This window comes from Tupaia chinensis, unplaced genomic scaffold, assembly GCF_000334495.1.
Source record: "Tupaia chinensis unplaced genomic scaffold, TupChi_1.0 Scaffold139389_1, whole genome shotgun sequence".
Lineage (NCBI taxonomy): Eukaryota > Metazoa > Chordata > Mammalia > Scandentia > Tupaiidae > Tupaia > Tupaia belangeri.
The window spans coordinates 152,763-166,547 of NW_006199275.1; the positions used below are offsets into that span (position 1 = coordinate 152,763).

General features: G+C 40.2%; 1 protein-coding gene across 2 annotated transcripts in view; it reads right to left on the reverse strand.

Annotated features, from left to right (window-relative positions):
• Positions 1 to 13,785, reverse strand: part of RAB5A (RAB5A, member RAS oncogene family) — a 32,948-nt gene extending 19,163 nt beyond the window's left edge. Inside the window, exons 1-2 of one of the 2 annotated variants that reach the window (XM_006161865.2) lie at positions 13,683 to 13,785; positions 11,053 to 11,323 (exon numbers count right to left, since the gene is read on the reverse strand). In XM_006161865.2, the coding sequence (XP_006161927.1) occupies positions 11,053 to 11,215 (163 nt within the window). In that variant the 5' untranslated portion in view covers positions 11,216 to 11,323; positions 13,683 to 13,785. Of the gene's footprint in view, positions 1 to 11,052; positions 11,324 to 13,681 lie in introns of both variants that reach the window. The other variant, XM_027765681.1, reaches the window with a different exon arrangement.

Consider the following 13,785-nt stretch of genomic DNA (forward strand, 5'->3'; position numbering starts at 1 on the left):
GTGATTTCGCGCTTTCTGTCTTTCTGGTGAGCATACGCGCCCTATAGCAAAAACCTCTCCAAAAAAAGAGTTTTTTTGCTATAGGGTGTGTGTGCATAGAGAGATAGAGAGAGAGAGGGAGGGAGGGAGGGAGGGAGGGATGGAGGGGCGGGAAGGGAGAAATCACCACAACTCCTTCTCTATTTCTCCTCACAGAATTTTGGGCACCTACGCATACTCGCACGTGTGTGCACACACATACACACACACACCTGGTGTGCCCGGTGAGTTTTAAGACACTAGGTCCAGGACTGTAACTGTGGTCAACTACGTAGGAGTCCAGCAACATAACCATGACACAATCTCCTGGTCCCGACAGTTTGTGAACTGATAAAACGAGTATCTGAGCCTTTATGGTGAAAAACCTGTGGTTAGCTCATAAAAGGGCATAACCTTAATAAAGTCTTTGCTCACCAGATTGAATGTATGTAACAGGAATGTACCAAAAACTGATTTGGGAAGCAGAATGAAGGTACACATTACAGACTAAAGGTAAAGGAATGAGAGAAAGGGGAAAGGTTGTTACAAGTTATTAACTAGTGTCAGACACAGACTCCCAAACAAATATCAACAGAGAAAAATTTAATGAAACTAACATACCTTTAATGGATATATGTGAAAATGCCTATGAAACACACTTATTCTGTAGACAAGAGACACTTTAGTATTTCAACAGAACCAGGATATTTTGCAAAGGAGGCTTCCTTCTCTCTTCTCCTTAGTGATACTCCTTTCTCCTGGTCTAAAAACCAGGAGTAGGCCAGTCAGCGACAAGGTGCTTAAGGCTGTTGGATCTTACATGGCTGACTGCATGGTTCAAATCCTGGACCTGGCTGCTAAAAAACACACCGAGTGCACGTGTGGGACCCAAATCCCAAGAGGAGAAGGGGTTGAGGTGCAGCATTGGGGGAGGGGAAGTTTTTTCACTTCCTCCTATTCCCACTCCCTGTCTCTGCTGAGCACAGGCACCCTATAGCACCCCCCACAAAAAAAGAAAAAAAAAAAAAAAAAAAAGAACCAGGAGCACATAATCCTTCCCAGTCTTCAAAATCTTTCAGACTTTTAAAACTTTATGTCCTTGAAAGTTTTTCTTTCAACCTCAGTGATAAGCCTTTCTACTAAATGAGCTTCAAAGTTCTCATACTTGAGAATTTTATAACAAAAGAATGAAAAAGACGGCAAAGAAGGGAGAGGAGACAAGGAGGACTTTAACTCCAAATTAAGTTACAGGAAACCCCTTCTTTCCCAAAACATAATTATCCATGCCAAGCAACTCCTGAAGACATGTGGGATGCCTCTAAAGGATTAAAAAAAGTGATGAAAGGACTGAAATCCTTTTATTCCATAGTCATTATATAAAATTCCTTTGGTTCAGTAACCACATCTAGAAATCAATCTTAGAGAATTAAGGAAAAAATTCCAGTATACAAACTCTCAAAAGTGAACTGCTATTTCTAACATATACATTAGTAATTCCTAAAAAATTTCTAAATTGTGAGCCAGCAGGTGGTGTGGTGGTTAAGGCACTGGACTCCCACATGGCCAACTGCAGTTCAAGTTCCAAACCAGTGGCTTGAAAGTCACGCCAGGCAAGTGTGTTTGCGTGCCCAACATTCTGAGAAGGGAGACGGGACTGCAGCATGGTCATTCCCCAAGGGATAATTTCTCACTTTCCCTCTCTCTGTTTCTAGTGAGTGCTTGTGCACTGTGGCGAAAACCTGGGAAAAAAATCCAAATTGTTCTCCAACCAGCAGAATACAGAATACTCATTTATCCTACTGTATTAACCTGGTGTATTTTATACTACTAGGTAATTATCTAAAACAGCAAACAGAAATATAAACATTAAATGTCCAATAAAGGAAGAATTTAAAAGTAATAAAAAGGGAAGACTGTTACAAAAATAATGAATACAAACATACTGAGAAATATTAAGAAATGAAACAGAATACAATAGTATAACTAATAAAAGTGAATCTAGGGACCAGCAGTTGGCATAATGGCTATGTTGCTGGACTCTCCTGTAACTTTCAGCCAGCCTGGGAATGTGTGCCAACTGTGTACCTGGTCATACTCAGGGAGGTCTCTAGACTTGAACCAGGAACCTTCCCAACTGGGACTGCCTCACAGAGCACTGTATTTTATCACTGTGCCAACACCTGGTTCCCACAGTAGGCTTCACTTAAAAAGTGCTATAACTTGAGTACAAACGGCACCAGATAATGCAATGTTTACTCAAACTGTCTCCCAAGAGATCCTCTCTGGTTTCTAGTACTTAGCATAATGTTAGGAACTCAGTAAATCTGTTGAGTATGTAAATATTAATTAATTTCCCAATATAAACAGAATAAATGCAGCAAATCAGCAATTCAATAGAAGCAGTTCACTGAGTTAGCGTTATCTGGAAAAATCATTCTATGTAACACCTCTGAATACTTTCAATGATATCAGAGGGCATGAACAAATTATGACAAGGCAAAAACTGAAGTTCGCGATTTCAAATCTTGAGATACATTTTAAGAAGGAAAAAAGTTAAATTGTACCGACTGCACCGTTAAATCTAGAAGAGACCATACACTGTTTCTTTAAAGATAATAAAGTGGTTCAACTTCTTTGAGTAACACAATCTATCAAGTCCTGGATATGTACTTTCTGGGAGAAAATAAAATTATGCATACAGGTAATGTTTACTCCAAACTAAATGCTTAACTTGTGCAAATTTTAACTTGGAAAGTACAACAAACATTTCAAAAAACATTCTTCTCACAAAAGCCTCTATACTGATGATCTGGCTTCTGGGTCTTTTGTCCTTAAACTACTTTAACCATGTGCAGATGAAAAAGATGAATGCGAATCAAAGGCACAGATTACAAGTATACAAACAAGTCCCTCTAAAGGTTAACAAGTGAAGGGTGATAAAAGGAACTTCCCAGATATACGTTCTGGCTGGCTTTTGTCTGTTTAGAAGTGACTTTTACCTCCCCTTCCACCCAAGCTTTATCAAGGTATAGTTGACAAATAAAAATTGTACTTATTGAGACCAGCCAGTGGTGTGATGGTTAAGCTGCTGGATCCCACATGGGTGATTGCGTAGTTTATGTTATAGACCTGATTACTTGGAAAACACACCAGGCGTACATGCGTGTGCTCAAAATCCCCAGGAGAGAATGGAGAAGAGATTGCAGCTATTCTCCTCCCTCACTCCTGCGGGTGTGGGGGGTGCTATCTCACTTACTCTTGCTTTCTCTCCCCCTCTGGCAGGCACATACACTCTGTAGCAAATTTAAAATACAATGTGAAGTTTTTATGCCTGAGAAGACTCCAAAAAATGAAATTAAAGCATGAGTTTATTTGGGTGCAAACCATCTTAAAATCCATGCGGTTTTTCCATGGTACAGAGTTTCCATGAATTTTGTGAAGACTCTCATGCTTATGGATATACTATAAAATAATTAAATGAAGCTAATGAGCATATCCACCACTTCACACACTTGCCTCTTTTTTCCTTTTAAAGAGAGATTTTTGCAATAGGGTGTGTTTGTTCACCAGAGAAAGAGAAATGGAAAGTGAGAAATCACCCCTGGGGGCAAGGCCATACCACAATCCCTTCTTACTGTCTCCTCTCGGGATTTTGGGCAGCATATGCACACGCCCAGAGTGCCTTAAGCCACCAGGTCTGAGGTCTGTCAAGCCGGAGTACGACGACGTAACCATTATGCCATTCGCTGGTCCCGTATTTGCCATCTTTTAATGGTAAGGATATTTAAAATCTACACCCAACACCTTTCAAGTATACATTATTAGTTATGGTTACCAGAACCAATTTTAAGATATTTAACTGTGTAATTTCTCCCTCTGAGAAAAGTCACAAATGATGTGGGTAGCATGCAACTAATGTAATACAGATGACTCTCCACATCTGTGAAAACTAATGCAAGAAGTGAAGTAATAAAAATTCACAACACAGGGATCAGCAGTTGGTGTAACGGCTATGTCGTTGGACTCCCAGGTAGTCAACCGCGGTTCAAGTCCCAGACCGGTGGCTTAAAGTCATGCCGGGTGCGTGTGTACTCAGGATCCCTAGAGAAGAGTGGAGCAGAAGGGATTGTGGCATCACCATCCGCCCTGGGGGGTGATCTCTTGCTTTCTGTCTCTGTCTTTCTGGCAAGCACACGCACCCTATAGCAAAAACCTCTAAAATAAACAAATAAATTCACCACATAGAAATTCTAGGAGATTCGTTGTAAATGTCTGAATCAATTTACAAAACTTCATTTCAAGTAAGACTAAAATTTAGAAAATATCTGTTTATATTAAGTGTTCCTGTATTATTGTTACTATAACTTTCGGTATGAAACTGCTTCCGAGTGAAGAAAGCCTAGGCTGGTGCCAGGAGATGGCATGGTAGTTAAGGTGCAGGATACCACATGGCCGACTCCACCCATGGTTCGAGTTTTGACAGCTTGAAAAATGCTGCAAATGTGCAGGTGTGCCCAGAATTCAAAAGACTAAGAGATGACGTCGTGGTCAGCCCTCCTGGTGGTGTGTGTGGGAGTGATTTCTCACTTTCCCTCTGTCTCTCTCTTGCAAGTTCTCCAGCTAAAAACTAAAACACAAAAACAAAAGAAAACCTAGGCTGAAAAAATTTTTTAAGGTGTTGGTGTGTGCTGCTGGAAAGAGACGGTGAGAAGGAAAATGAGAAACCACTCCCCAGATGGGATGGCCACAACACAATCCCTTTTCCTCTATTCTCCTGGGATTTAGGGCACACATGCACATGTGTCCAGAGTGACTTTCAAGCCACGAGGTCTGGGATAAGAACAGCAGTTGGCCATGTGGTAGTCTAGAGCATTTACCACCATGCCACCTGCTGGCCCACAGGCTGAAAATACCTTTAAATTCCAAATCCATAAAAACTCTAAGTCCAGAATCAAATGCTATATGCTAGATATAAATTATCCAAAACAATGCAATGTCATGGCAATACAACAAAAATATCAAGTGATAAAAATAACTCAGGAAAAACTAATGAAGCAATGGTGGGCTCCCAGTCACATAACCCGGTGGTTAAGGTTATCCCACATGGTTCACTGAAGTTTGAATTCTAGCCCTAGCGGCTGAAAAATACATTGGAGGTGTGTACATATGTCCCCAAAATTGCAACAGGATGGAGAAACTGACATGTAGGGATTACTGCATGAACACACCCCACTGGGGAGATGTTTTCTCTCTTTCTCTGTATTGGTTTGTGCATATACCCTCTGGCAATTTAATAAAAAATGGTGGCAATGATTGCTAAAGCTAACATTTAATAAGCATTTTACTATGTACTGGACATTGTGTTAAAATCTTTGTAAGTATTGTTTCATTTAATACTTACCAAAAACCCTTCTATGTTAGGTATTGTTATTTGTTTCATATTCAAGAAAAATACATCTGAGTGTGACTTTGCCAAGATCATGCATGCAGCTGGTATGTGCTGGAAGTTAGAATTTAAAATCAACACTCAGATACATATAGTCTGTTCTCTTGACCTTCATGCTTTATTCTTGAGAAAAACCTGACCATAAATTGTGAAAGTAAAATATTGTGTTAATAATGTTGAAATAGGATAGTGTAATGGCTATGTCACTGAACTCTCATGTAGTCAACAGTGGTTCAAATCCCACACCTGGGGGCTTAAAACTCACACGAGGGGGACCAGCAGTTAGCATAATGGCTATGTCGCTGGACTCCCACTTAGTCGACCGCAGTTCGTGTCCCGGTGGCTTAAAATTCACGCCGGGCGCATGCGTGCGTGCCCAAGATCCCAAGAGGAGAGCGGAAGAGAAGGGACTGAGGCGTGGCCATCCCCCCAGGGGGTGATTTCTCACTTTCTATCTCTCTCTGTTTGTCTGGAGAGCACACGCGCCCTGTAGCTAAAACCTCCCCCCGCAAAAAATGAAAACAAAACAAAAAAACCTCAAGTATGTGTGCATGTGTGCCCAAAATCCCAAGAGAAGAATGGAGAAGGGATTGTGGCATGGCCATCCCCCTGGGGAGGATGGGGGGGAGAGGGAAAGTATGATTTCTCACTTTGTCTCTGTTTTCTTTGCACCCTGTTGAGCAAAATCTCTCTAAAAACAACAAAATAATTTTGAAACAAGCCTTTTTATAAATTTTAACGATTTTTTTTTCTATTACATGTTTCAAAATATAAACAAGTCATGCTAACCTCTCAGCATGGTTAACAAGCTGTTCCAACCAATTAGCTGGATGTTAAGTGTAGTAGAAGGAACACTTCACTTAGGGTAAATAACTGCTGAGTCACTTAGTTCTTTAATTTTGTGTACAATCAGCTCTTGATTATGTATAGCAATAAAGGAGAGTGGCATTGGTGCAGATAACTAAAACCTGTGGGCATTCTGTAAGTGGAGAGAAAGCAGAATATCCATGCTGAGACCAAAAATGGGATCATGTTCACTTCTATAGAAGACTAACATAGTAGCAGAAGTTCCCATATAAAGAGGTACAAATAAGTGACTAGTACACACATAATTATTAAACTGCAATAGTTGCAAAAATATTTTAAAAACCCTAGAGGGCCAGCAGGTGGCATGAAAAGCTAAGGTGCTGGATTCCATAAGATTGACTGCATGTTCAAGTCCCAGACCCAGAAGTTTGGAAAAAAAAATCACATTGGGTGTATGTGCATGTGTGCCCCAAATCCTGAGAAGACACTGGAGAAGGGATTGAGGCATAGTCACTACCCGATGGGGAGAGGGTGTGGTGGTAGTGGTGGAATTTCCTCTCTCTGGTGAGCAATGATTACATTTGTGGGAGAACTCAACTATAGTATAAATGTAAAATAACTACTCAGAATGCAAGAGGCAATGGTTCTCAAACTTGAACATGCATCAGAATCACCTGAAGGACTTGTCAAACCCTACACTGTTAGTCCTATCCCAGTGTTTGGATTCAACAGGGAATTTGCATTCTAGTAAGTTCCCACACAATCAAGACATTTCTGATCGGAGAACAGTCTCTAAAAATAAGTGCTCTAAAGTTTAAAATAGCAGTACCATCAAGAGGATTGTTTATATTTTCATGTATAGTTCTGTAACCAAAATTCTTCTTTAGTCAGTAAGACACACTTGTGTTTTGATTAGTGATTAAAACTTGTATGAAATATTTTGTTCAAAAGAACACAGGACTGTCTGACTACATGCTATTTCACTGTTTATTCTTACCTATACTGAGAATCTGTTTATAATATGAAAATAACTTCTCAAAAATAAGTATTGTTGGTAGGCTGGCCCTGTAGCACTATGGTTAAGGGAGCTAGATCTTGCATGGCCAAACCCAGTTCAAATTTTGGCCCAGGTAGCTTAAAAACATGCCAAGCATGTGTGCACAGCCAGATTCCTGACAGCAAGAAGGAAGGGAAAAAAAAGGACCACAGCATTGACCACACTCCATAGGGAGGTACTTTCTCTCTCCTCCTTTGAGAAAAACTTTAGAGGGGCCAGCAGGAGGTGTGATAGTTAGGGTGCTGAACTCCTACAAGGCCGACTGCAGCTTGAGTCCTAGACCCAATGGCTTGAAACGCAGGCCAGACATGCATTCATGCATTTCCAAATCCCAGGAGAATGGAGGAGGGGGAGTGGGGCATGGCCATCCCCTCTGAGGATGATTTCTCACTTTTCCTCTCACTCTCTCTCTCCAGCTAGCGTACATATGTCCAAAGGCAAAAACCTTAAAAAAATTTTTAAAAAAGGGGGGGAACTTAATAGAAATCTTCAAAGTTTGAGTCAACGATGGTCAATCCTATCACCCAATAAGCATTTACTGACACTGAGCCTAAAGATGAGATAGCAAGAAGATAGCCCTTTGGGTCTAATACTCCTTGTTGACCCCTGGGCTAATTTTAGACAACTGTAACATAAATATCACACAGACTTAAAACTCTCACAAGTAAATTATAAAACTCCCTGAAAGTGCTACAGAATCCTATAGAATCTAGAGGTGTGGGGTATAGTGAAATAACCAGAATTCTTAAATCAAGCTATCATTTGTAAAAAGAACCACACAAATTACAAGTGAAATCTTTGTATTCTCAATGAATATGAAGTTCTAGAATCCACAAATTCAACAACACAGGAAATTTTACTAGATATAGTCAAAACATAAAAAATAAATGGCTGAAATGCAAACTAGTTGACCAGGTTCATTTGTTAAATACTAACAATAGTAATTTGTCATTTCTAACACACATAGGTCAAAATAAAAATACATATTATTTATAAATTATGGATTGATCATTAAAAAGATTAAACCTTGAAATTCTTAAATGCTTAGAATCTACTATAGTTCTTAAGAGTGAAAGGCTGTTAGCAAAGAGCCTAAAAGAATGTCACTCACAGTTGTAATCATAATGGTACCATCATTACTCCAGAAGAAATGAATATGTAGTCAGCATGGCGAAAAAATGTACAATAATCAATAACACAGAAATTTAGATGCAAATTCCTTGTAAAGTTGTTTTTTGTTTTTGGAGAGGTTTCTGCTATAGGGCGCGTTTGCTTGCCAGAAAGACAGAGAGACAGAGAGTGAGAAATCACTCCCCAGGAGAGATGGACATGCCACAATCCCTTCTCCTCCATTCTCCTCTCGGGATCTTGGGCACGCACACACGTGTGCCCGGTGTGAGTTTAAGCCACTGGGTCTGGGACTTGAACTGCGGTCGACTACATGGGAGTCCAGCAACATAGCCATTATGCCAACTGCTGGTCCCCTGTAAAGCTATTTTTAAACAGACTTGTTCTATACAAGTAGAAAATATTAAGGATGTTTTACAAATAGGAGTATGTTTATGAAAAATTCATTAATGAAATGCAGCTATCTACTTGGTGTTAAATGAAAATGAGGATTTTAGGGACCAGCAGTTAGCGTAATGGCTATGTCGCTGGACTCCCATGTAGTAGACCACGGTTCACATCCCGGACCTGATGGCTTAAAACTCATGCTAGGTGTATGTGCGTGCGTGCCCAAGATCCTGAGAGGAGAATGGAGGAGACGGGATTGCGGTGTGGCCATTCCCCCGCCCCCCCCCCCCCCGGAGGTGATTTCTCACTTTCTGTCTCTCTGTCTCTGTCTGTCTGTCTGGCGAGCGCACACACCCTATAGCAAAAACCTCTTTAAAAAAAATGGAAATGGAGATTTTATATATAGATACACACATCAGACAACATGTATGTTTATAAAGCACTGATATGGGGTTAAATTTCTCTTTTAAACATCCTTGATGTCATTAGGAAAAAATAAACTTAGAAGATAACTGGATTATCCAAAACAAAAACCTGTAGTCTTAGGTTCTTTCAAATCTTCCCAGGGATTGAGTTCTATGCTACATATTTCACAGAGTTATTATTTTAATATGTACTGTGAAGAGGAGGTAGTAGTTAGCATTTAGCAAATCCCAAACCAACTGGACCCAAGAATTTACCCAATATGCATACGTACACTTTAGGCACTGACCGTCAAATAGTTTAAGGTGTGTGGGCATGACATAAGTGTCTTTACAAATCTGCCTGCCCGATGGCCCAGTTAGCTTTGGCCCAAAATGCTTTCGGAGAAGTCTGATTTTTCTGAGGTAGCATTTCATTACTAAACTTAATATAATGTATTAGTTGTAAAAAACCCACAATGGATATGTAATATACTCTGCATTAACATTTCTTTTAAAATGTCAATACTTGTGACTCAAAATAAAAGTTCCATAACATGGGACCAGCAGACGGCATAATGGTTAGGTTGCTAGACTCCCACATCATAGACCAGAGTCCCAGAATCAGCGACTTAAAAATCACACCAGGCATGTATGCATGTGTGCCCAAAATCCCGAGAGGAGAATGGAAAAGGGATTGCAGCATGGCCATCCCACCTGGGAGGTGATTTCTCACTTTATGTCTGTCTCTGACAAGTGGATGCAGCCTATAGAAAATTCTCAAAGAAGAAAAAAGTTCCATAATATGCACTATTATTTCTGGTGCTCAGCAATTATAAAAAGACATCAAACATTAAAACATTGTAACATGATATACAAAGATAAGAGGCCAGCTATCACCATTATAATACTGCTGAGACTATTAAAGTAGAAACACTTTACCTTGTGTGTTTCCTACAAGTAGGAAAAATTCAGTAGTAGAGTTCTGTAATCTATCTTACAAGAAGGGGCAGAAATTATGAATAAAGTTCTCAAGCTTACTTGCTTATGAACATCCACTTAATGCACAATACAGTTTTGCTTCTGAAAGATGGACTATGAACTGCTATCTTCCAGTATGTATGAACCTTAATGAATCTTCAGTGAGGTTATCCTAGCCCATATATTTGTTGATTTCTTTGATTAAATCTAATTCTCTAACTTTCAGTCTTCTCTCGACTGTACTATTTATCTTTTTGACCTGTATCTTACCTTGGCCACCTCCATCCTACTACCACTACTGTCCCTCTTCCCCTTCATTTTTCGCCGATTTTCCTGTCATGTTCCTTTTTATTAATCATTGTTTTCCTCACACTAAAAACATTCTTACATGTATATCCTAGTAATGCCTGATTAAATTTAATTTTCTAAATCAATGTAAATTAATTTACAGTCTAGTTATATAGAAATAGAATGTAAAGTTAATGCTTACTGTTCATTCTATAACTGATCACAAACTAGTATTATTTTAAAGAATTGCCTAATTATTATTATGAAATAGATACCAAGTCAAATGTTGTTATTTGGGACATTGATTCTACTCCTGTTTGTATCTGCATTTTAGCTATAATACAACCACATTAAGAATTAATCAGAAAATAAAATGTAAAAAATGACTGGTTAACAAATGTCAAGATTTAAAGTTTTTAAAGCCTGAGGTCTGAACAACTCTTCTCACTGTATGATTTATTTAGTTATCCACAATCACACAATTATAACATTAAAATAACAACTCAATTAAATAAAGCACGGAAAAAAGAAAATCTCACCCCCAATGGTACTCTCTTGAAATTCATGAAACTGGCCTTTCACAAAACGAAGCACTAGGCTTGATTTGCCAACAGCAGATTCTCCTAGAAGTACTAGTTTGAACTGGCAGATTTTATTTCCAGTATTTGGCCCGTTGGGTCTTGTTGCTCCTCGATTAGCCATGTCCAAATTTGAAAGAAGTCCCTAACTTCACACTCTTAAGTACACTTCCAGGGTGGAAAATGTGTCAGTTCTTTTCTTCCGGGAGGTTAAAAAAAAAAAAAAAAAAACCTGTTTAAAAAAAAAAGGAAATAATTAAATATACAAATAAGTAAAACAAAGCAAATATTAACTGCTTCAAATTTTGTCTCTGACATATTACTGTACGAATGTTACAAGCTGTACTGGACATTCAGTAACGTTATTTGGTTTGTTTCATAGCCCTGTTATAGAATAATTTAAAGACATAAGTTTTTGACCCCAAAACTTTTTAAAGTTTTTATTAAAGACGCAACATTCCACATTAGGTAGTGCTTTAAGTATCTAACGTAGCCATTCTACCATTCTATTAAGTTTTATGCTATTGTGATCCTTATAACTGAGGAAACAGGAACAGAGAGGTTAAGTAACCTGACTGAAGCTACAGGTACTGGAACAGAAGTGAGACAGAGCGGAGCTTCTAATCCAGGCAACCTGAGTTCAGGTGCCAGAGCTAGACTACTTGGGTTACAATTGTTTCAAAGAAAATTGAGTTAATAAATGAAAAGTAGTTAGAACAGATCTTAGAATTTTAGTATTATTTGAAGGTCTCTATTAAATGGCAAGCTTTCCATTTAATGAATGATAATTCTGAAGCAAAACTATTTTATAAACTTTCAGGTTTTTATGCCTAGTAACTCAACAACTTAAAACTGTTTCCTCATCTGCTGAAGCGCAGCACACACAGAGGCTAACATGTCCTCTACATGCTGAAATTATATGGTTATTTATTTCCATATATTAATTTTAACTTTCTTTATATGTTTGGGCTAACAAAAAGCATTTTATTATTTTCTACTTAGTACAGTTGGAGCAACAACAAAAAACTCGCTTAACAGAGCTCGAGTGTCCTGTAACAAAAAAAGAAAGAAAACTAGCTTGAAAGGCAACTTCTATGTCTTCTCATGTCACTATCTGATAATGTTTAGGAATTTGTGACTATCTGAAGAACTCTTTTACAATCTATTCACAACTCAATGCTACTTTACTTCTGTAATTAATCAAAAACTGACTATATGCTTACTAATATACTAAACCTGATGATTCCCTCCGTAAAAACCTTGCATCATTTCATTTAAATATCTCAACAGATTAAAAATGCGCCAATATATACCTTCGGACATACACAGTATCAACTGAAACACTTCCCAAGCGTCATCTTAAAACAGCAAATTACTTATCAAGGATAACATTCTCTTAATTTCTATGGTATTTCCAAAATTTCAGGGGAAACATCAGATTCTCGTCTGAAAAAAAGAAATTTAACAATATCCTAATTTAGCTTTGCCTTTCAAAGTTTAAAGCTACTAAATCATAGTTACTCCTAAAAAATCTCAAAAAGTGAACAACTAAATTATAAATATATAGTTTATTTAAGAGTAAAATTTAAAATTGTGCACATTCATTAGTACTCATTAAACTTTTGTTTTGCAAAGCAAAAATCTGTATAGTATGCATAGTATGCATTTTAAATCTCTTTCCAGGTGCTCTTGGATTAAAAAATGTCCTAGGTACTATTTTGTGCCAGGCACTGTTCAATGTACCCTGCTTACAATAATCCATTTTACGTTAGGAATGAAGTTCCTGAGCCATCCTGCGTATTCCCAAAGGTGTACACGTGTTTTCATCCTACTACTTAATGTGAAAGGCAACTGATTCGACACTTGGATTCCACTTGAGCAAGACAAAACTCAAACACGTTAACTGTGACTTTCAGAGCTTCTGCAGTCGGAAAGTCTCGGGGGCAGAGCGGGGTGGTAAGCCAGCTTCATGGTCTCTACCGCAAGGAGCTGGGCGGCCGAGTTCTTCGATTTCTTTAAGCTGCGGCTCACCACCTTCCCTAGGTGAGACGAGAGCCTCCAGACGGCCTATCTGGAGGGGTCCCCACCTCTGCATTGCCCGTCTTCGCAGGTAAGACAGGCCGAGCTCCCCTGATTCACCCCTGCCGCAGGCCCCACTTCCAGCCCCGAGAAGCTGAGGGCCAACTCCGGCTCCCCGGCAGCAGCCATGCCCGCCGGGCCCCGGGGCCGTCTTTCCATTCTCTCCCCCGCACCGGGCCTGGCTTGGACTGAGACCCGCGGGGCGGCCAGGACAGAGGCCAGGCAGAACGGCGGCCTCCAGAACTCTTCCCACGGCGCCATCTTGAGAAGGGAAGAGGGTGACACCCGTCGCTCCCTCCGCCAGTCCCCAAATCCCGGGCTCGAGTCCCTTGAAGGATGAGTCACCAGAACTGGCAGGACCAGGCGCCGGGTTCGACAGCTCTCGGACCCGAGCCGCGGCGCGCGGGAGAGAGAAGGGGCGTGGGGCTCAGGGCCCGAGGGCGCAGACCGCCCGGGGGCCGCGGAAACCCGGGGTCCGGCCCGCTCCGCGCAGGGGACGGGCGGCTGGTTACCTGAGGCCACTGCGTCCTGGCTGCAAGGCCCAGGCGTGGCCCGAAGGACCAGAGGTGGCAGCGGTGGCGGCGGCGTCTCCTCCTCGCGCCGCTCCGCTCACAC